The sequence below is a fragment of the Arvicanthis niloticus genome, chromosome 21 (assembly GCF_011762505.2).
Source record: "Arvicanthis niloticus isolate mArvNil1 chromosome 21, mArvNil1.pat.X, whole genome shotgun sequence".
Lineage (NCBI taxonomy): Eukaryota > Metazoa > Chordata > Mammalia > Rodentia > Muridae > Arvicanthis > Arvicanthis niloticus.
Genome location: NC_047678.1, coordinates 34769482 through 34790609, shown reverse-complemented (window position 1 = coordinate 34790609; position 21128 = coordinate 34769482). Strand labels below are relative to the sequence as shown.

General features: G+C 47.2%; 1 protein-coding gene across 1 annotated transcript; it reads left to right on the top strand.

Moving 5' to 3' along the window:
* Nucleotides 1-6000: 6000 nt before the first annotated feature.
* Crtap (cartilage associated protein) lies at nucleotides 6001-20883 on the top strand. Its single transcript, XM_034484636.2, has 7 exons — nucleotides 6001-6548; nucleotides 10357-10506; nucleotides 11867-12038; nucleotides 14520-14648; nucleotides 15960-16105; nucleotides 17729-17812; nucleotides 20430-20883. The coding sequence occupies exons 1-7, from the start codon at nucleotides 6084-6086 to the stop codon at nucleotides 20481-20483; spliced, it is 1200 nt and encodes a 399-aa protein (XP_034340527.1). The 5' UTR covers nucleotides 6001-6083; the 3' UTR covers nucleotides 20484-20883.
* Nucleotides 20884-21128: the final 245 nt, after the last annotated feature.

Sequence of the window (21128 nt, the reverse complement as noted above, 5' to 3'; positions counted from 1 at the left end):
ACTTTGCTTATTGCCTTGCTTGTTCCTTGACTATTTGTGTTTATTGTCTTGCTTGTTCCTTAACCTAGAACTGACCTTAATACTTGCATGTAATTAAAATGGTATAAACACAGATTGGGAAAAAATAAACCCACATTAGCCACAGAACTGGCTGGGGTCATGCTACAGTGTTATCTAATTCTCTTCTTTCTTTTTAATCCTCGCCCCTGTCCTGAAGAACCTGTTGACTGACTGAGCTGTCTTGGTCAAACTATCACCTCTCCTTATTCAGGCGATCTCTCCTGTTCAAATCTAATTTGTATCAATCTTGATGGTATCCACAGTGATTGGGTCTGGGAATCACCACACAAACCACTCAGACACCTATCTCAGTCAAATAGGGATGGCTTATTGATCAGGGCCACCTTCCAGGGTCATAGGGCTTTTTAAGCCTGAGAGCTAGAAACATCTGTGCCAACTTATTTCACCAATCAGGATTTAGGGGCGGGGACTTCCTTAAGAACGTGTCTTTGTTGTACACTTCTGTTTCCATTAGTTGTGGTATTCAACTGTGACAGAGGACTTGCCTTGTCTAACAAATTCATATCTTGTCAACCAGGATGGGACTTGTCTAACATTCATGTCTTAACTTGCCAACCAAGATGTCAGTTATCCATGTACATGTCTCTTTCTGCCAAGTAGGATGTCATTTCCCAGAGAGATCTTGACTCCCACTCAAAATGGAAGCCTTATTCCAAATAGTTTCTCATGATGTTGAAGGTGTCTCTTATGTTGGGGTCCATCCCAGGGGCAACTTACAAAAGCAAATACCATAAAAGCTTATTCACAGGTACAGGAAGTGCTGCTGAGTGGTTGGTTTAGGTCTAAGCTTATTGTGTGTAACTATACAAAGCAGTTCTACTGACTTCTGTAGTGATTGGTTTCCAGGGTCACAGAACATAACAAAATATGTTATTTTGTTATGTTATCTGCATATTGGTTCCCCATATGCCACCATTTTCCCCTCACATTCATTTTTTTTTCCTCTGGTTCTCTTCATTTTGGAAATACTAATTTTGTGATACATTTATGTCTCTCTTCATATATATTTTTGATACATTTATGTCTCTCTTCATATATATATTTGCCTATGCAGATAAACCTTGACTCAGACAAAAAAAATTGTGTTGATTTATTGATTTGATCATTACATTTGAAATGTGAGAGACTATTCCTTCCTTCCTTCCTTTTCTTTCTACCTCCTTTCTCTTCTTATTTTTTCTCTTTCTGAGCAATTTTTGTCAATGACTCCAATGCATTCAAAAATATATATGAATCAATCTTGGCATTAGAAAATTTCCTTGTAACAGCAGAGACATATGAGAACATTTCCTTATAATATTAGTAACAACACAAAATGGCAGGCTAGCCAGTTAACAGTTACCTAAGCCTTAATATTTTACCTAGGTCTTAACACACAGCTTTTGGTCTCCTGTGGAAACAAAGACAAAACCTCTTCCCCCATGTAATATATTGTAACAATATAACACATCCCTGAGCTCCAGGCTAACCTAGTCTACAGAGTAAGTTCCAGGACAGCCAGGCCTATGCAGATAAACCTTGACTCAGACAAAAAAAAAATTGTGTTGATTTATTGATTTGATCATTACATTTGAAATGTGAGAGACTATTCCTTCCTTCCTTCCTTTTCTTTCTACCTCCTTTCTCTTCTTATTTTTTCTCTTTCTGAGCAATTTTTGTCAATGACTCCAATACATTCAAAAATATATATGAAGAGAGACATAAATGTATCACAAAATTAGTATTTCAAACATGAAGAGAACCAGAGGAAAAAAAAATGAATGTGAGGGGAAAATGGTGGCATATGGGGAACCAATCAAATCAATGGAGGAAATCTGGGAAACTAATCAAATCAATGGAGGAATTTGGGGAATCAATCAAATCAGTGGAGGAATTCTGTGGGTTTTGTTTCCAAGTCTGAAATTACTTTAGATGATTTTTTAAAAATATTTTTTATTTTTTAATTTAATTAATTAATTTATTTTGTTTTTTCGGTGTAGCCCTGGTTGTCATGGAACTCACTCTGTAGACTAGGCTGGCCTCGAACTCAGAAATCCAACTGCCTCTGCCTCCCAAGGGCATGCCCCACGACTGCCTGGCCTAAAATGCTTCTTACTCTTCCCTTTGCAGAAAAAACTTGCCAGAAGAAGGCAGATTGTGGTTGAAGTATAAACACATTAAAACAAACAAACAAACAAAAAGACAAACAAAACCAAGACAAAACCAGGGTATCATGCAGTTCAGGTTGTCCTCAATCTTGTGAATAGACACACACACACACACAAAAAGCAAAACAAGTATTTTTTTTCTATTACAACAGCATTTACTTGGCAGTATACATGCTAAAATTGAAATCACAAGACAGTGATCAGCACAGTCCCTGGGCAAGGATGACATAAACATTTGTCACTTGTGAAGTAGTCCATATTTATTTTTATATTTATTTGATTTTACATGTCTGTTTTGCCTGCATTCACAAAGTTGAGAACAACCTGGACTATATGATACCTTGATTTTTTTGTTTTTGTTTTTTTTTAAATACATGTTTGTATACCACATGGGTGCATAGTATTTGATGAGGTAGAAGAGTATGTTAGAGCCCCTGGAACTGGAGTTCCAGACAGTTGTGAGCCACCATGTGGGTGCTGGCAATTTGGGAATTGAACCTGGGTCCTCTAGAAGAGCAGCCAGTGCTCTTAAATGCTGAGGCATCTAATACACATACATATATGCATATATATGCATATATATGTATATATACATATGCATATATACATGTATGTGTATTAGAGGCATACAGTTCTTTTTATTGTTTGTGTTTTAAATCTTGCTCTGTAGCACAGGTTGGCGTTGAACTTATGACAATCCTTTGGCTTTGGATACACTCTGCCAGGATACACAGGAACTCATATCAGAATTGAAAGTCAGTAAGGTGCTTGTCACACAAGCAAGCATGAAGACTTCCTGAATTTGAATTCTCAGAAATCATGCTGTAAAAAGAAAAAAAATCTGGGTACTGCAGCAGTCTTATAATCCCAGGTTTTGAGGAAGACACAGAGAGCCCCAGGGCCTTTTGGCCTGTCAATCTTCCCAAATCAGTTAGCTCCAGGTTCAAAAGATTCCACCACAACAAAAAGGAGGTGGTGAGTGACTGAATCTAACTATAGAGATGGCTCAGTGGATAAGAGCACTGACTGCTCCTCCAGAGGTCCTGAGTTCAATTCCAGCAACCACATGGTGGCTCACAACCATCTGTAATGAGATCTGATGCCCTCTTCTGGTGTGTCTGAAGACAGTGAAAGTGTACTCACATACATAAAATAAATAAATCTTAAAAAAAAAAAAAAAAAAAGCCGGGCAGTGGTGGCACATGCCTTTAATCCTAGCACTTGGGAGGCAGAGGCAGGTGGATTTCTGAGTTTGAGGACAGCCTGGTCTACAGAGTGAATTCCAGGACAGCCAGGGCTACACAGAGAAACCCTGTCTTGAAAAACAAAACAAACAAACAAACAAACAAAAAAGACACCAGATGTCAACTCCTGAATTCCGCATAGAGATACAGGTGTGTGCAAATATGCATACATACACAATGGAAAATTAAAAGTTACTTAAAAGGTACATACATAAATAAGCCAGGCATGGTGATTCACACCTTGGAAGACTGGAGCAGGAGGACTGCAAATTTAAGGCTAGTCTCAGCTATAGAATGAGAGGCTCAAAACAAACAAGCATAAGGCATGGTTTGAATAATGCTTGCCCAGGGAGTTGCATTATTAGGAGGTGTGGGCTTATTGGAGTAGGTATGGAAGTCACTGTGGCCATGGCCTTTAAGAACCTCATCCTAGCTGCCTGGAAGTCAGTCTTCTCCTGTTTGCCTTCAGATGAAGATGTAGAACTCTCAGCTCCTCCTGTACTATCCTTGTTGATAACTGAACCTCTGAACTGTAAGCCAGTCCCAATTAAATGCTTTCCTTATGCCTTGGTCATGGTGTCTATTCACATCAGTAAAACCCTAAGAGAGCAGGAAAGATGGCTCAGTGACACAGGCACTTGCCACTAAGCCTGAAAACTTGGGTTTGATCCCTAGGACCCACCAGGGGGAAGGAAAGAACCAATTCCCACAAGCTGCTCACCAATCTCCACATACAAGTAGCGGCAGGCATGTGTTCTCAAACAATAATAACATTTAAAATTGACCAAGTTAGGCCCCTTGCCCACTCTAAAGCTAAAAATGTGGGAAGTTCTGTTGTGTCAGAAATTCTTTTTTTTTTTGTTTTTGGAGACAGGGTTTCTCTGTGTAGCCCTGGCTGTCCTGGAACTCACTCTGTAGACCAGGCTGGCCTCGAACTCAGAAATCCGTCTGCCTCTGCCTCCTGAGTGCTGGGATTAAAGGCGTGCGCCACCACCGCTAGGCTGAGAAATTCTTTTATCTTTCTCACTTCCTTAAGTCTTCTGGCATGAGCTCCTTGTCTCTGGGTTAAGTTGTGCAACCGAACAAGGTACTTAGTTATAAATCGAAGAAAAGATTAAAGTTCCTGAATAAGCTATCAGTAAAGTTGATAGCCATGTTGGAACCGGCTTGTGCATATGACAGCGAGGGCTACTGGGATATCTTCCTGTCCTTTCAGGAGTCTGAAATGTCTGACAGCACCTGAGGCCCCGTGGGATGGCTGACTTGGGGCAAAAACAGCTGCTTCAGTTATTTTCCCCAAATTTCTTTCATATTTTCCTGTGTGTAGAGAGCATACAAGAAGATCAACTGTTGGCTGGTCTCATTTACCAAGAAGGTGCCTGATTTATTCAGATTTCTGATATCTCCAATTCTAATCCAATAGTCATATAATCTAATATTAGTCTCAAACAAAGGCCATCTATTTATTGAATAGCACAGTAAATATGGTATCTAAAGGGATGAGGAATTCTTGTCGTAATCAATCTTTTACAGGACTCTCCCAAAGAACATCGTTTTCCTGGCCCTCCTGAGGTGCTTGGAACGGCACTCAGGTACCACAGCATGTGTGTGGAGGTCAAAGGATGACGCGGAGGAGCTGATTCTCTGTCCCCAGAGTGTATCCCGAGATTGAACTCAGGCTTGGTACCAAGTGCCTTTAGCAGCTAATCTCGGAGTTCTAAATACCTTTTGTTTTTGTTTGTTTGTTTTAGACAAGGTCTCATTATGTAGCCTAAGCTGCTCTGGAACTTGAGATTCACTGCCTCTGCCTTCTAGAAGTTCTGGGATCAAAGGTATGTCAGTCAGCTTCTAAGTTTTCACGAAGGAGTATATAGAAAGAGTTTTGGATTCTATCCCTACACCTTTGCCATAAATTATTTCAAAGTGTACAGTTTTTTTTTAAATGCTGTCTTCATCATAGCTCGGCACAAATTTCTCCAGCATCCTAAGACGCAATACATCCTCAACTTGACAAGTCACACGATTTACAAAGAGCCACCGGCATTCTTACTAATTTTATCCATGCAACCTCCTCTAAGACCTTAGGTCAATAGCATACTTCGAATTAGTATTCAAAGCATGAGATCTGTACACCCGCAGCTTCTTGTTTACGGTAGGCTTGGAGATTCCCTGAAGTGCGGAGGCTGGAGGACTGCAGCAAATTTGAAATCAATTTGAACTCAGTGCGGAGGCTGGAGGATTGTAGCAAATTTGAAATCAATTTGAACTACAGAGGGAGTTTAAGGCTAGCCCGGGCTACAGCAAGGAGACCAAATCGAAAACAGAAACTAGAGGTGTGCGGCTCATACATTCTTCAAGTGAGCATAAACTTTCGTTCCTTTCAAAGACGGGGTTCCATGCACCCCAGGCTGGCCTGGAATTCACTAAGGTCCTGCCCCTCCACTCTCATAGGCAAGGGTTGAGCACCTCCCTCCCAGGCACGCCCATCTCAGTCTCCGGGCGTGGAGGCCTGCCGGACGGGGCGGGCCACGGCCGGCGTCCCCGCCTCCCTTCCTAGGCCTGCCGCGTCGCGCGTCCTCGGCTCTGGGCTCGGGTTAGCGGGCCACGCGCGATGGGGCCCCGCAGCCCTGCGGCCGCGTTGCTGGTGCTGCTGTGTGTCGGGTGCGCGCTGTCCCCCGGGCGCGCGCAGTTCGAGCGCTACAGCTTCCGCAGCTTCCCGCGGGACGAGCTGATGCCGCTCGAGTCGGCCTACCGCCACGCGCTCGACCAGTACAGCGGCGAGCACTGGGCCGAGAGCGTGGGCTACCTGGAGGTGAGCCTGCGGCTGCACCGTCTGCTGCGCGACAGCGAGGCCTTCTGCCACCGCAACTGCAGCGCTGTCGCGCCCGCCGACCCCGCGGACCCCGCCGGCCCCGTCGAGCTGCGCCTCTTTGGCGGCGTGCTGCGCCGCGCGCAGTGCCTCAAGCGCTGCAAGCAGGGCCTGCCCGCCTTCCGCCAGTCGCAGCCCAGCCGCGCGGTGCTGGCTGACTTTCAGCAGCGCGAGCCCTACAAGTTCCTGCAGTTCGCCTACTTCAAGGTAGGTGAGCTCGCCCTACCCCGAGCCCCGCCCCACGAAACCCCGCCCACCCCAGCACAGAGCCCCTCCCCGTTGAGCCCAGGTCGCTGTCCCTGAGCCCCGCCCACCGACCCCCTTCCGGCTACACTTAGATCCCCGCCCCTTAAGGCCCGCCCACCTGACCCCAGCTCCCAATCCACTTCTGCCCCACCCTAACCCCCTCCAAACAAGCCTCGAGCCCCCGCCCACCCAAGCCCCGCCCATCATATCTCCTGTCCTGGATGCACGACCTTCCCCCTCTGCACAGTCGCCCTCCCTCAAAACTTGGCCCGCTGAGCGGGCTCCCATCTTGCCCCAAGACCCACCTCAGCCTCACCTCGAGCCTCGCCCAGTTTAGCTCCCTGCCAGTTCCCAGAACCACACTTCCCCTCCCAGCCTCTCCAGCTCTGCCCTAGAGTCCCACTCCACAGAGCCCTGTCTCACCAAACCTCCTCCCACCCCCATCCCACCCCCAGATCCCAACCTGTGCCACTGAGCTCCCCCCACCCAACTGAGCCCACCCTGCCTCTCCCAGCCCACTGAGCCCCACCCTTGTGAGCACCCACCAGCAGCATTCCATTCTGGGTCTCCCCTAAGCCGCTGTCCTAAGTCTAGCCCCATCAAACCCAAGGGTCAGCCCTGCCCCTCAACCCTGAGCACCGTTCCTTTATTTTTTGATTGTTTTTCCTTCACTTTTATTTTTATGTGCGTGTGTGCATGTGTATCTCTGTTGACTATATATCGTGATCGTGTCATATGTGTGTGGATGCCTTTGGAGGCCAGAAGAGGGCAGCAGATCCCTTTGGAGTTGGAATTAGAGGTGCTTGTGAGCCACCCAGTGCAACCTGAGTACAGGGGGTGGGGGAACAGGGAGAACCTTGGGTCCTCTGAAGAACAGGCAGTGCCCTTCCTCACTGAGCTGTGGCTCCAGTCCCCTTCACCCAGGCTCTCCCATACAGCCCTGCCAAAGCTCTCCAGATGCTGCCCTTCCTCCATCTTGAGCATGAAAATAGTTTTCTCTCTTTTTTTTTTCTCCAACCTGGGCTGGCTTCAGACTCGATACAAAGCTGAGGCTGATGGGGAATTCTTTATCCTCCTGCCTGCATATTTCCTGCATGCTCCACCCCTCCCAGCTCCTGTGAAAATTGTTTGCAGCACAGGGTGCCTCAGCAGAGTACCTGGAACTGGAAGGAGGGCTTTGTAAATGGGACCTGCTCTTTGGGGGGCAGACTCCTCTCTCTCTCTGTCTCATCTAGAACTTAAGACAGATCATTCACTGCTTCCTCTTTACGGCTGCTTACACTCTGCCTGTGATTGCTTGCTAAAAATAGGCACAAATTGCAGCTCTCTGCCCTTTCAGTCCTTGCTCTGGGAGGTTTGAATTCCCAGTTGCTGGACAGAAAGGCATCAGCTTCTTGGGCCTTCATGGGCCTTGGCAGAGAGAGAACTCTCAAAACTCAATTTCTACTTTTTCTGGTTAAGAAAGATTTTAATTTTTTCGCTTTTATTAATTTAGTCAATGTGTGTGCACAAATGGGCACACACTGTGCATATGTGAAGGTCAGAGGGCAGTTTGTGGGAGTCTCTTCTCTCCTAGCTAGCATCAAACTTAGTCATCTGGCTTGGCGGCAAGCCCCTTTACCCCCTGAGCCATCTTGCTTGCTCCTCTTCCTCAGGGCTCTTCCTGGAACAAGTCTCAGGTCACTGGCTGCATGCAGAGCCTTCCCTTCTCTCCAGCTGCCAGCTCAGGCTTTCCCCACCAGTCACAAGCCACCTCCTGCCATTCTCTGGGCATCAGCGTTGACATCTGGGAGCCTGCCCTCCTTTCCACCTACCCCCTCTCCACAGGAAAACCACCACTGTATCCAGATGACTTGCATCAAGTTTAGGGGCATTATGGTTCAGATTGATGCCTCTTGTATAATACCTCATTCTCAAGAATTTGATGTGTCTCACATGCTTTTCTCTCTCGTCTGTCTCTCTCTGTCTGTCTCTGTCTCTGTCTCTGTCTCTCTCTCTCTCTCTCTCTCTGTTTCTGTCTCTCTCTGTCTCTGTCTCTGTCTCTGCCTCTGTCTCTCTGTCTCTCTCTCTCTCTCTCTTTCTCTCTCTCTCTGTCTCTCTCTCTCTCTCTGTGTGTGTGTTTGGTGTATATTTCTCTCTCTTTCTCTTTCAACCTAGTCACCGTCCCTGTCTCAGAGGGATCCTTTGAGAAGGCTGAAGGTATGCATGCATGGCGGAGGCCCTTCCGCCTGCCAGATTGTGCTAGGATTCTGTCAACATGGGACCTCGGGCTGTTGTCCTCACGGGGAGGCTGATGCATCACATCTGTCTGCCTGTGTTGGTTACTTCTCTAGTTACTGTGACCTAGTGCCGGACAGAGCTAACTTAAGGAAGGGAGGCTCACAGTTTGAGGGTACCGTCCAGCAAGGAAGGCAGGGCAGGGCGGCAGGAGCATGGGGTGGCTGGTTACCCCAGCCCCACATCTCCCCCAGGCAGGAAGCAGAGAGAGATGGATGCTGGGGCTCGGTTTGATTTCTCTTTGTTAAGCAGTCTGGGAAGCCAGTGGGCAGATAATCCCATTGAAACTTAATCTAGATAATTCCTCACAGGCATGCATCCTGTGGCTTGCATCCTGGGGGCTTCTAGATTCAGTCAAGTTGGGAATGGAGATTTATTCTCACACTGCCTTGTAAGGCCCCCCCATACAGCATGCCTGTCCTGTTTGAGATCTTCTGTGTTCCTGTTAGTACTGGTCAGGTGGCCAGCTCTAAACCCAGGGCCATGGCCCCTGCAGCTCCTGCAGCTCCTGCAGCTCAATGGGTGAACTGACTGTCACTAGCCTGCTTCCTGGAAACAGTGCCTGCTCAGAGGAGATGTTCCACAAATATCTGTGGAGTAGATGAGTCAGAGGGAGGGAGAAGAGGTCCGGGAGAATAGAGACAGAAGGTTCTGGGAGATCTCTGCAAACATTAATGTGTTGGTCAAGGTTCTGCCAGAAAAGATAATTCGAGGAAATGTATTAAGACAGTTGTTTATAGAACTGTGCAGGGGTACACACGGGATGTTCTAATCCCCCAGTGCTATGGCCACCCAGGGATACCCAGCCCTCGGCCAGAAGGAGCGTGGGAGTTAGCAGTTACTAGAAGTTGGAGCGAGTGACCCTGTGGAGGCCATCTTGACAGGATCTGTGACCTTCAGTTTGGGAACATTGCAGTCAGGGGTCACTCGAAGGAGAGAGCCGGAGATGAAATAGATCACAGTCCTCCTTTTAGCTTCCCACTGGGCTCCTCATGGCTAGTCCCTGAGCCAGCCAGAGCCCAGGGTCCACTGTAAATGCCATCCTCCTGGGGCTTAGATGGTGCAGGCAGTGGAGAGTGGACAGGAAGGGCACCAAGATTCATCAGAATGGCTGGTCCAGGTCTTGAAAGGCCTTGAAAAGGCATTGCTCTTTTAACTAGAAATGTCATTTAGGTCAAAAAGGAAGCACAGGGCTCCCTGAAGAGGCTGGTGCCCTAGCTCAGCTGGTAGAGTAATTGCCTGGCATGCAGCAGGCTTTGAGCCCCATCAGTGCGTAAGACTGGCTGTATCCATGCATGCCTGTGATCCTCAGAGGTTCAAGGTCATTATCAACCTTGAGGCTAGCCTAAGCTATGTAAGAGTAGGTTAAGAAAGGGAAGGAAGGAAGGAGAGGGAAGGGAAAAAAGGGAAAGAGGAAGGAAGAGACGTTGCAGAAATGAACCTCTCAGTTGGAAAGTTCAAGGCTCCGTCTGACTGGAGACTGTACACGTAGGCCAATGACCTCCCGAAGGCCATCGCCGCGGCTCACACCTACCTTCTGAAGCATCCTGACGACGAGATGATGAAGAGAAACATGGCCTATTACAAGAGCTTGCCTGGAGCCGAGGACCACATTAAAGACTTGGAAACCAAGTCGTACGAGGTACTCTATGGCTTCATCCTGCAGCTGATGTAGGACTCTGGGGGCAACTAATCTTTTTTTTTTTTTTTAATTACATTCTACTGTGTGTGTGTGTGTGTGTGTGTGTGTGTGTGTGTGTGTGTGTGTGTGTGTAGAGGTATGACATATCCCTTGTGTGGAAGTCAGAGGACAATTTGTGGTTCTCTTTTGTGACCATGTGGGTGTGGGTCTGGGGATTGAATTCAGGTCGTCGGGCTTGGTGGCAAGTACCGTTACCCACTGAGCTATCTCCCTGGCCCAGATGTTGACATCTAAAGAATGTTGTGATATTTTCAGTGATATTTCCATGAAGGAAAAATCATCAAATTGGGCAGGGTGGCTTTTGCCTGTAACCTCAGCCCTTGGGAGGCCCGAGGCATTAATGATGGCCGCAGGTTCAAAGCCAGGCTGGGCCACATGCACCACAAGCCCTTCTAGCTAACTAACCGTTGATGAACTTTATATAATCCAGTGATCTGTGACAACTTCATGTGTCCTGTGGCAGCTACACAGCATGGTGAGGAATTTTGTCATCATCACCCAGCCTGACTGACACATCTCCTCCTGCCCCTTTGCAGTCAGGCTGCCGCCACCCCAGCCTGACCCAGGGAACCACTGATCCAATTTCTTTCACTTTTTCCCTGATCTGAATTTGATTTTATTGTCAAATATTTTCTATATTTTGAGTTGAACTGAAGACGAAATATAGTCGTTTGGGCTGGGGGTGTAGCTCAGTGGTAGAGTGTTTGCATACATGCACAGTGCCCTGGGTTCAGTTCCTAGAGTTGTATAAAACTGAGAATGATGCTGCATACCTGTGAGTCCAGCACACAGAGGTTCAAGGTCCAGCTGGCAAGATGGCTTAGTGGGTTGATGATTTTTGTTTGTTTGTTTGTTTGTTTGTTTCCAAACCTGGGGAGTGTTCTGAGTTCAACTCCCAGGATTCACAGTTTGGTAGAAGAGAATTGTCTTTTGTCAGTCATCTGACCTCTGCAAGTCTACATGTGTGGCACAGACACACACACATGAAAAAGTAAAATTTTAGAAAGGAGGTCAAACTCATCTTTAGCTACACAGCGATTTGAAGTCAGCTGGGGCTACCTGAGACTCTGTTTTTTTTTTTTTTTTTTTTTTTTTTTTTTTTTTTTTTTAAAGTGTGTCCGTTGTGAGCATTGTAGGCAAATCTAGATCCCCACACAGCAGTGCTTGGTATGCGTCTAGTCAAGGGTCATCCAGGACCAAGGAAGCTCGGCTTGGTCAGGGTCGTGGTTCTTTTGGGGAGACAAGCGTGTCTCTGGTTTGCCAGGAGAGAGCTTCACTGCACATCGTCCTTGCTTTGCAGAGCCTGTTTGTTCGGGCCGTGCGGGCCTACAACGGGGAGAATTGGAGGACGTCCATCTCCGACATGGAGCTGGCTCTTCCTGACTTCTTCAAGGCCTTTTACGAGTGCCTGGCTGCTTGCGAGGGGTCCAGGGAGATTAAGGACTTCAAGGACTTCTACCTGTCCATAGCAGGTCGGTTATGGGCGGGGTTGTGGGCGGGGCCTCTGCGGCAGATGCTTAGATTGGCTTCTAAAGAACCCTTTTTATTTTTAAGAAAGGAAAGAGACTTTTTTCTTTCTTTCTTTTTTTTTTTTTTTGTTTTTTGTTTTTTGTTTTTTGTTTTGTTTTTTGTTTTTTGAGACAGGGTTTCTCTGTATAGCCCTGGCTGTCCTGGAACTCACTCTGTAGACCAGGCTGGCCCCAAACTCAGAGATCTGCCTATCTTGCTTCCCAAGGCTTGGGACCACCCCCTGCTTGCTAACACCCTGAATTGGTTTCCATGCCCTGTTCATCCGCTTGCTTGTCTCTTCAGTCACTGGTCATTTTTAGGAAGAGATGTCTGAATTCTTTGTTCAGCATTTTAACTGTCCTGTTAGCTCTGGACTCAGTGGTTGAGAGTCAGAGTCTCTGAGAGGTTTTATACCCAGCCTTGGTTTCCTGTGTTCATTGTGTTGTGCTCTCTAGTTCTGTTTGGGTATCTTCTCAGAGGGCACCCTGCTCCTGAGGACCAGTCTCCGTTACTACATGCAGAGGAGAAATCAAATCACCTGCTTCTTTGTGTCTAATGCTGGTCTTTTCTCCAAACTTTAAATGCAATTCTACAGTGTTTTTCTAATTATTTGTTTTCCATTTACTTATTTGCACGTGTGTGTGTGCGTACTTAATTGTGTGTGCATGTGTGTGCGCGAGTGTGTGTACTTATGTGTGCATCTGTGTGCATGCGTGTGTACATGTGTGTGCTTATTTGTGTGTGTGCATGTGTGTGTGCTTGTGTGTGTGCTTGTGTGTGTGTGTATACTTATTTGCATGTGTGTGCATGTGTACTTATTTGTGTGTGTGTGTGTGTGTGTGTGCCTGTCTGCCATGACACACGCGTGGAAGTCAGAGGACACTTTGTGGAATCAGTTTCTTTAGCTGCAAGTACCTATACCCACATTGAGCTATTTTATTTTTCATTTCTTTGTTTATTTATTTTGTGTGTGCACGTTCTTGCACACATGTGCTGTGGTGTGCGTGTAGAGGTCAGAAGACAATGTACAGGTCCGGTTCTTTCTTTGCCATGTGGGTCCCAGGGATCAAACTCAAGCCATCCAGTCTTTGGTAGGTGCTCTTATTCAGTGAACCATCTTGCTGACCTGTAAACACAGTTTTGAAAGAAAGGTTCCTGGCTGCCATCTTCTGCATCTCTGAGGCTGCCACTACCAGCAGGTTCCACGTCCGAACAGCGTGCTATTGGTGCCACCAACAGTGCTTCTGAGACATCTAAGCCAATGACTTTGTAAATAGTTCTCCTTTGGGCTGGGCATGGTGGCACTCACCTTTAATCCCAGCAGTGGGATCCCTGTGACTTCCAGGACAATCAGAGCTACATAGTAAGGCCCTTTCTCAAACAGCAACAACAAAAACAAACAAGATTTCCTTCTTTTGGTTTCTGACAGTTACATTGGGAGTTCCGGTTTTGGCTGGGACAGCTAGAAGTGGCCTCAGAATGTCACACGCAGACTTGTGTGATTGATATCTGCTTCTCTCTTATCAGAGGTGCTATTTATTCTATTTTTTTATGGCAATGCCGGGGACTGAACCTAGGGCCTCACATATGTTCCGTAAATGTTTAACCGTAGTTACCGCTCCGTCCCTGCCCAGCACTGTTAATTTTTAAGCATTTAGTTAAAGTGTTTTCTGCTTCTGCTGCAGCAGGGTTGATATATCACCTCACAAGTTATATGTTAACAGCAGGACCCTAAGGACATCATAGTCCCTGCATGCTTCTCCTCGGTTCCAGCTTCACCCTTGAGGAGTCTTGCTGATACCACTTTTTTCCTAAGGAAGTCACTCATACGTAAATAAGTATTTCCCCCAGATTTTACAGTCTCTTCTGGTTTTCATTTTTTCCATTTTGTATATTCAAATTCATGCATAAGACTTACATTATTTGGGTTTGGGGGTACAGCTCTGTTGATTAAAAACTAGAAAAAAACCAACAACAACAATAACAGCAAATTGTCAAGTTGATAGGAAAAAAAAAGTGAGATATTGTCTCATGTAGCTCAGGCTAGCTTTGAACTCCTAGGTAGCCAAGGATGACCTCGACCTCCTCATCCTCCTGGCTCTACCTTTTTATCCCAAGTACTGGAATAACAGGCGTGTACCACATGACTAGACAATGTACGAGTTGTGAGACACCCTGTGATGCTGGGATTTGAACCTGGGTCCTCTCGAAGAACAGCTGTTGTTCACCATGGAGCTATCCCTGCAGCCAGGAGTTTTTTTTATTTTAAATGTTGCATTTCCCTCCTTTTATCTCCATGTGTGTGGAAGGCAGAACTAGATTAGACAGCAAGAGAGAGTGTAGGGGTCGGGGGGAGACAGAGACAGAGGAGAGGAGAAAGGGAGAGAGGAGGGGCACAGAGACAGACAGACCCACTGTTGTAAGAATTTATATCTGTTTTTCAGATCACTATGTGGAAGTTCTGGAGTGTAAGATTCGTTGTGAGGAGTCTCTCACCCCAGTCATAGGAGGCTATCCCGTGGAGAAATTTGTGGCTACCATGTACCACTACCTGCAGTTTGCTTATTATAAGCGTAAGTAACCCTGTGCCGGATCTCCCTGCCTGCCTGTGGTGGCTGAGATGCCTCACCAAGGGCTGTGCTGTGCACCAAGAGGCCTTGTGGCTCCTTGATTGAAGCAAAGACCCTGAGCCTGGATGCCGAGCTTGAACTCTGGGTTTTCCCTGCTCTTCTCTGGAAGATTTTTGCTTTCCAGGGTTGGAGATAAATAGTGTAAAAATTAGCACCTTCACCAACCGTACAGGCTGTGTGCAGGAAGAGCCTTGAAGTTGTCATTATAGGAAATAGCCACTAGGTGGCACAATTGAGTCATCTTCAACAGGGTTAGTTCTGCCAGAGTTTTGCTAAGTGTCTTTGCTTTATATATTAGAAATGGCTCTGGAAAATACCAGAGTAAATACCTTGGGGCTTCTGTCTCATTTTTTTGCCTGACTCCCCTGCCTCCCAAGACAACTGCCACCCTGCAGAACCCCCTTGTTGATGGTGATGTAGAGGGTCCAGTTGTAATCAGGGAGGCTGGAGCAGGGAACCCCTGTTCCCAGAAGACGGCAGGACAAGGTCACCTTTGAGTCTTCTAGTCCTGAGGGCCTATCATGATTTATCTCGTTGGTTTCTGTAGTATGAGGTCTTTATTTATGTTATATGTTTATTTATATATTTAGAGACTCAGACTCATGTAGCCAAGGCTAGCCTCAAACTTACTGTATAGCCAAGCATGACCTTGAATATTGATCCTCCTGCCTCCTCTGAAATGCTGGGAATGTATCAGCACTTACTGTTTTATTATTAATGCATATTTATTATATTGTTTCTATTTTAAGTTAGTCTATTAATTTATTATTAATATACACACACATATATAATTATACATAGTTTATGAAGAACTAGGTATAGGGATTGTTCAGCAAGCATGCTACCAACTGAGCTATATCTCCAGCCTTTCTTTCTGTCTTCCAAGTTTGGTTTGGTTAGAGGAGGGCCTGCCCTCTCTGGGGATTGTTCTAGCCAGATGGGACCCAGAAATTGCAGCCTCCAGCAGGAAGCCTGTAGTTAAGCAGTCTCTGTCCTCCTCAGTCCCAGTGTGGCCCAGACCTTGAGACAATCAGAGTCTGAAGTCAGCAGAGTCAGCACAGCCTGAGGGTGATGTGTGGTTTCTACCTTCTGTTTGGCTGCCATGGGACCTAGATGGTGCCCTGCCCACTTTCTGAGCTCTTTTCCTGGAGGAAGGTCAAGCTTCTAGCTTCCATGGGGGTTGAGGGGCGGGATCGCATCAGTGAGCTGCAGGGTGTGGCTCTCACCTGCCTGGCCTCTTCTCTCTGGTTGCAGTGAACGATCTGAAGAATGCAGCCCCCTGCGCCGTCAGCTACCTGCTCTTCGACCAGAATGACAAGGTCATGCAACAGAATCTGGTCTACTATCAGTACCACAGGGACAAGTGGGGCCTCTCGGACGAGCACTTCCAGCCTAGACCGGTGAGTGTCCTGCACCGGGTCCTACTCACTGGTCCCTCTGCCTCTCCTGCAGGTTTTGCCCTTCAGAGAGAATCTGCTCTGAAATGAAGGAACTCCACTGTTTCTGGTTACTGTTGGCCCCCCTGCCCCTCCTGAGTCAGGCCCTGACTCTGTAGCCCTGACTGACCCAGAAGTCACCGAGTAGACCAGGCTGGCCTTGAACTCAGAGAGACCCCCTTGCTTCTCTGCCTCCTGAATGCTCGGATCGCAGGCATATGCCATCATACCCTGATTAATTTTTTTTCTCATATTTTTACTTATTTGCTGTGTGTATGTATGTGGGTCTACGCATGCAACAGCTCAGAGGACGACTTGTGAGGATCAGGTCTCTCCTTCTACTGTGTGGGTCCCAGGGATTGAACACAAGTGGTCAGGCTTGGCAGCAAGCACCTTACACAACAGCCTCTAGGCCCACACGGCTCTTTAATTCCTTCTCCGAGTCCGTGTATTTACTTATGCATTGACTGTTACAAAAATAGGATTTGGCTTCACATGCTGTATCTTACTTAGTGTCCCCAGCCCCTGCTTTTATGGTATTAGGAGCCAGGGGCTTCTTACATGTTAGGCGAGTGCTCCATCATTGAGGTACCGTCAGCCCTTGGTCTTTAGAGATAGGGTTTTGCTATCTAGCTTAGGCTGGTCTCAAATTGCAATCCTCCTGCCTCTGCCTCCTAAGTGTTGGGGTTATAGATGTTTGTCTTGTTTTGTTTTTGTTTTTGTTTTTGTTTTTGTTTTTGTTTTTTGAGACAGGGTTTCTCTGTGTAGCCCTGGCTGTCCTGGAACTCACTCTGTAGACCAGGCTGGCCTCGAACTCAGAAATCCTCCTGCCTCTGCCTCCCAAGTGCTGGGACTAAAGGTGTGCACCACCACTGCCCGGCAATAAATAAATCTTAAAAAAAAAAAAAAAAAAAAAAGGAGAGAAAGCAATACCTTGCCCCAATAAAACAGAAACAAACATTTTTTTTCTGTTCAGTTTTTTTGTATGCTGTCCTAGGTTTTCATAAATAAATCTTCCATGTCTTAATTCCTTGCTCTCACACACACATATGCACACATTTCCTCAGTTGCTGTGATTTTGTTGTTGTTGGTGGTGGTGGTTTGTGCTATGAGGATAAAACCCAGGACCACATGGGCACTAGTCAGGTGCTCCACCATTAACCTACATTTCCAGTGGGTATTTTATTTTTGACAGCGTCTTATGTAGCCCAGGCTGGGTTTGAACTTCTCCTGCCTCCACCTTCCAAGGTCCAGGATTACACGCATGCACCCCCACACTTGGTTTCGGCTGTGTTGGGGATGGGTCCCGGGGTGTCGAGCATGTCAAGCAAGCCTGACATCCACTGAGCTTTAGTCCAGAACCTCCCCCTCCCCTTAAGAACCGTGATAGCGTTTATATATCATAGACTCCACCTTCGTATCTGCAGACTTCGGTGGCTGTGGGGTGTTCACGCTCACACAGTCTTTCCTAGTGCATGTTCTTTAACCCTTTCATCCGTTGAATGAAATCCAGTACCCTGTTCGGCTTGCTGCCAGCTCTCACATGAGAAGTCTAGTCACCTGACAGCTCTCTCTGTGTCCGAACAGGAAGCAGTTCAGTTCTTTAATGTGACTACACTCCAGAAAGAACTGTATGACTTCGCTCAGGAACACCTAATGGACGACGATGAGGTAAGCTTCCGTGCTGAGCACACATCTGCCCAAGAGAAAACATGACTCATGTCTCTGCTAGAGTCACTGGAAGGCTGGGTCCTTCCTCCAGTAAGAAACAGAAGGGCCCTCAAGAAGACAGCTGTTGGGGTCTTAATGAAAGCCAGTGCTCTGGTGTGGAAAAGCCCATAGCTGGAATCCCAGGCTGGACCGACACTTCTCCTGTGGGGGAAATGTGTTTGGAGTATGCACCGCGTGCATGCATGTGCGTGTGTGTGCGTGTGTGCGTGTGTGCGTGCGTGCGTGTGTGTGTGTGTGTGTGTGTGTGTGTGTGTGTGAGAGAGAGAGAGAGAGAGAGAGAGGTGTGCGTATGAGAGGTGTGTGAGAGAGGTGTGTGAGAGATGTGTGTGTGAGAGAGGTTTGTGTATGAGAGGTGTGTAAGAGGTGTATGTGTATGTGAGAGAGAGAGACAGACAGACAGACAGAGAGACAGAGACAGAGAGGTGGGTTGGGGCGTTGTCATTGAGCATGTATGGAGGTCACAGGGACAGCTCTGTGGAGTCAGCCTCTGCTTCCACCTTTTGTGAGTTTCAGGGATTGAATTCAGGTCACCAGACTTGCAGGGAAACCACTTTACCCACTGAGCCATCTTGCTGGCCCTACCACCATATTTTTAAAGCAGAGTCTCTCACAGAACCTGGAGTCTATTTCTTCAGCTAGACTGACCGTGCAGCAAGCTCTCAGGGTCTTCCTTTCTCTGTCGTCTTCCCCAGCGTTGAGGTGACAGACAGGTGCCCTGTGCTTCGGTGCTGTGCACATGCTCACTGGAAACTGGACCTTAGGCCCTCAAGCTTGAGTGGCAGGCCTTTTCCCATGGACCAGTCTCCCCAGCTCCCCACTTTTTTTTTTTTCTGGAAATAAGGTCTTGTCATGTAGCCCAGGTTAGCTTTACCTGCCCCAAGTCCAAAGCTATAGAACTATAGGTATGTCTCAGCATGCCCTTTCTTTGGTTTTATTTACATTTGTTTTTTTGTTTACTTATTTATGTGGGGAAGGGGGCTGGAGCATGCTACAGCATCGTCACGGAGGTCAGAAGACAGTTTGAGGGAGACAGTCCTCTCTGCCTACCATGTGGGTGCCAGGGATTGAACTCAGGTCACTAGGCGCCATAGCAAATACCTTCACCCACTGAGCCATCTCGAAGGTCCCCACACCGCCTTTTTTGAGAAGTGTAGTGAGTTTTACTTGTTCTGCACTTTGAAGATGCTTACAAATCCCATCCCATTTTTCTACCAGGTTAGTATAATTTTATGGGTGTAAACTGTATCCTTGCTTCCAGGAGCTCACCCTCTTCTGGAAGCTGATTTTCTGACTAGATCTCCCTTAGCCAACCCCTTTGTTTGTTTGTTTGTTTGATGTATTTTGTCAGTGTCTCATGTTAGCACAGACTGGCCTCCAGCTTGCATTGTAGCTGAGGTGAAGTTCTGGCCCTCTTGCTGGGACCTCTCAAGTTCTGGCATTACCAGCATGCACCATCACACCCAGTTTATTCTGATAGTGGGCATCAGTTTAGAACTTGGCGTGTGCCTCTACCTACTGTATGTTAGATTCTTTGGTGCCAGCTCCTTTCCTGGCCCATCCTGACCAAGAGTGGCGTGGCCATTTTGTGGAGGGGCAGCCAGGCCACGGAAAAAACATCAGAAGAAACCCCTTCTTATTTACTTAGAGAGATGTGACTGGAAGGAACTGGAAAATGCTTTGTAAGAAAGTTGGGGACTCAATGTGTTTGGAGCGGTAAGAGATCTGGGGGCTTGTTCCGCTCTGACCCCATTGCATCCTGGGGGAGCCAGGAGGATGAGAGATGCTGGGCCAGACCAGAGGCTTTAAGCTGCTCCTCCCCCCAGCTCCACTCTACCTCCCACTCTTCTTACTGCTCTGAGTGAGACGTGGTCAGGGAAGTTTCACCGTGCTGATCTGCATGGTCTGTCATGGCCACTGGGGGAGAAATTGTGAAATAGGAGTGACCATAATGGTGAACACCAGTGGATATGAAAGTTCTGTGCAAGTGAGAAAGTGGGGGCTGGGGGTATAGCTCAGTGGTATAGCATTTACCTGGCATGCTCAAAGCCCTGGGTTCAATCCCCAGGGCTGCCAAACTAACTAATTAATAAGGGACACATAGGCCTGCACCTTAGGCTGGTCTCACTGAAGAGAGTCCCAAGGATGCTGCTGTCAGAGCTGGTCCCTAACATACCAACATTCCTACATGGCTGTAGAGCTTGGGAAGAGTGGGTGGCTCAAGGTGGAAAGTACCGGAAGAATGTGTTTCTGAGGCAGAACCAAGGGACCAGGAGGAAGATGGAGAGGTGCCCAGTGCAGAGAACCCTGTGGAGCCCTTCAGGGGGGTAGCTAGACTACCTACTGGACACCGGTTATCTGTGGGGTGGTCGGCTGCTTGATGCTGAGGCTCTGTTCTCAGGGAGAGAAACATCAGGTCATCTGGGCTTCACACCAGTGGGGGAACTTGCTTGAGCCTGGGCAGTCAGCCATTGGTGGCCTCTGGGAAACTCTCTTCCTGTCTGTGACACCTTCCATGCCCTGTGGCCTGCCTGACTGAGGTGTCTGCCATCTCTTACAGGGAGAGGTTGTGGAGTATGTGGACGACCTGTTGGAGATGGAAGAATCTGCTTAGTCCACAGCGGCTGAGGAACTTCTCTCCCATGCTCCTCTTTCCTCAAGTGCCTGGGTTGCTGATACCTCACAGCCTTCCCTTTTTAAAGTAGGAGGGAAGCCACCATCTCTCCCTACCAAGGTCAAGTCTGCCTTCCCGGTGTTCACACCTGTCCACTCGCCTTCCCAGCTGCCTTCTCAGTATTCACACTTGTCTTCATGGTCACACGTCTTCACACATGCCCTCCCGTCATCTAGTCTGCCCTCTCCATGGCTCCGTGTCTCCCCTCTGATCCCATGTGTCTCCCCCATGTTCAGAAAGACAGTCTTCTGTGGTCTGCGTTTTAATCCCTGAAGAAAATCAGTATTATTTTTTAAGTAAGAAAAACACTAAAAGATGATAAATATACTTGAAGAATTCCTTTGGTCTCTCTGTCCTTCCATATTTTTTGCTTGTTAAAGACAAAACGTGGCAGAAGATAAAGGCTAAGCTCAGAGCCTCAGGATCACCTTCCCTTGGCCTGACCTGAGTCCCTCCTCGCACCCGCTGAGAAGCAAACTGAGTAGATGCGCTCGGAACACCCTTATTCTCCAAAGGGCTGTGGGATGCCTGTCCTGAATTAGGCACTTGACTGACAGCAGAGGTCCCGAAGTATAACCAAAGGAA

What these genes read in the sequence shown, in the direction of transcription:
- Crtap (XM_034484636.2), top strand. Translation starts at nt 6,084, where the DNA reads ATGGGGCCCCGCAGCCCTGCGGCCGCGTTGCTGGTGCTGCTGTGTGTC. An exon ending in TGGAAACCAAGTCGTACGAG is followed by an intron (nt 10,507 to 11,866) that starts GTACTCTATGGC and finishes CTTGCTTTGCAG; the next exon opens with AGCCTGTTTGTTCGGGCCGT. An exon ending in CTTCTACCTGTCCATAGCAG is followed by an intron (nt 12,039 to 14,519) that starts GTCGGTTATGGG and finishes TCTGTTTTTCAG; the next exon opens with ATCACTATGTGGAAGTTCTG.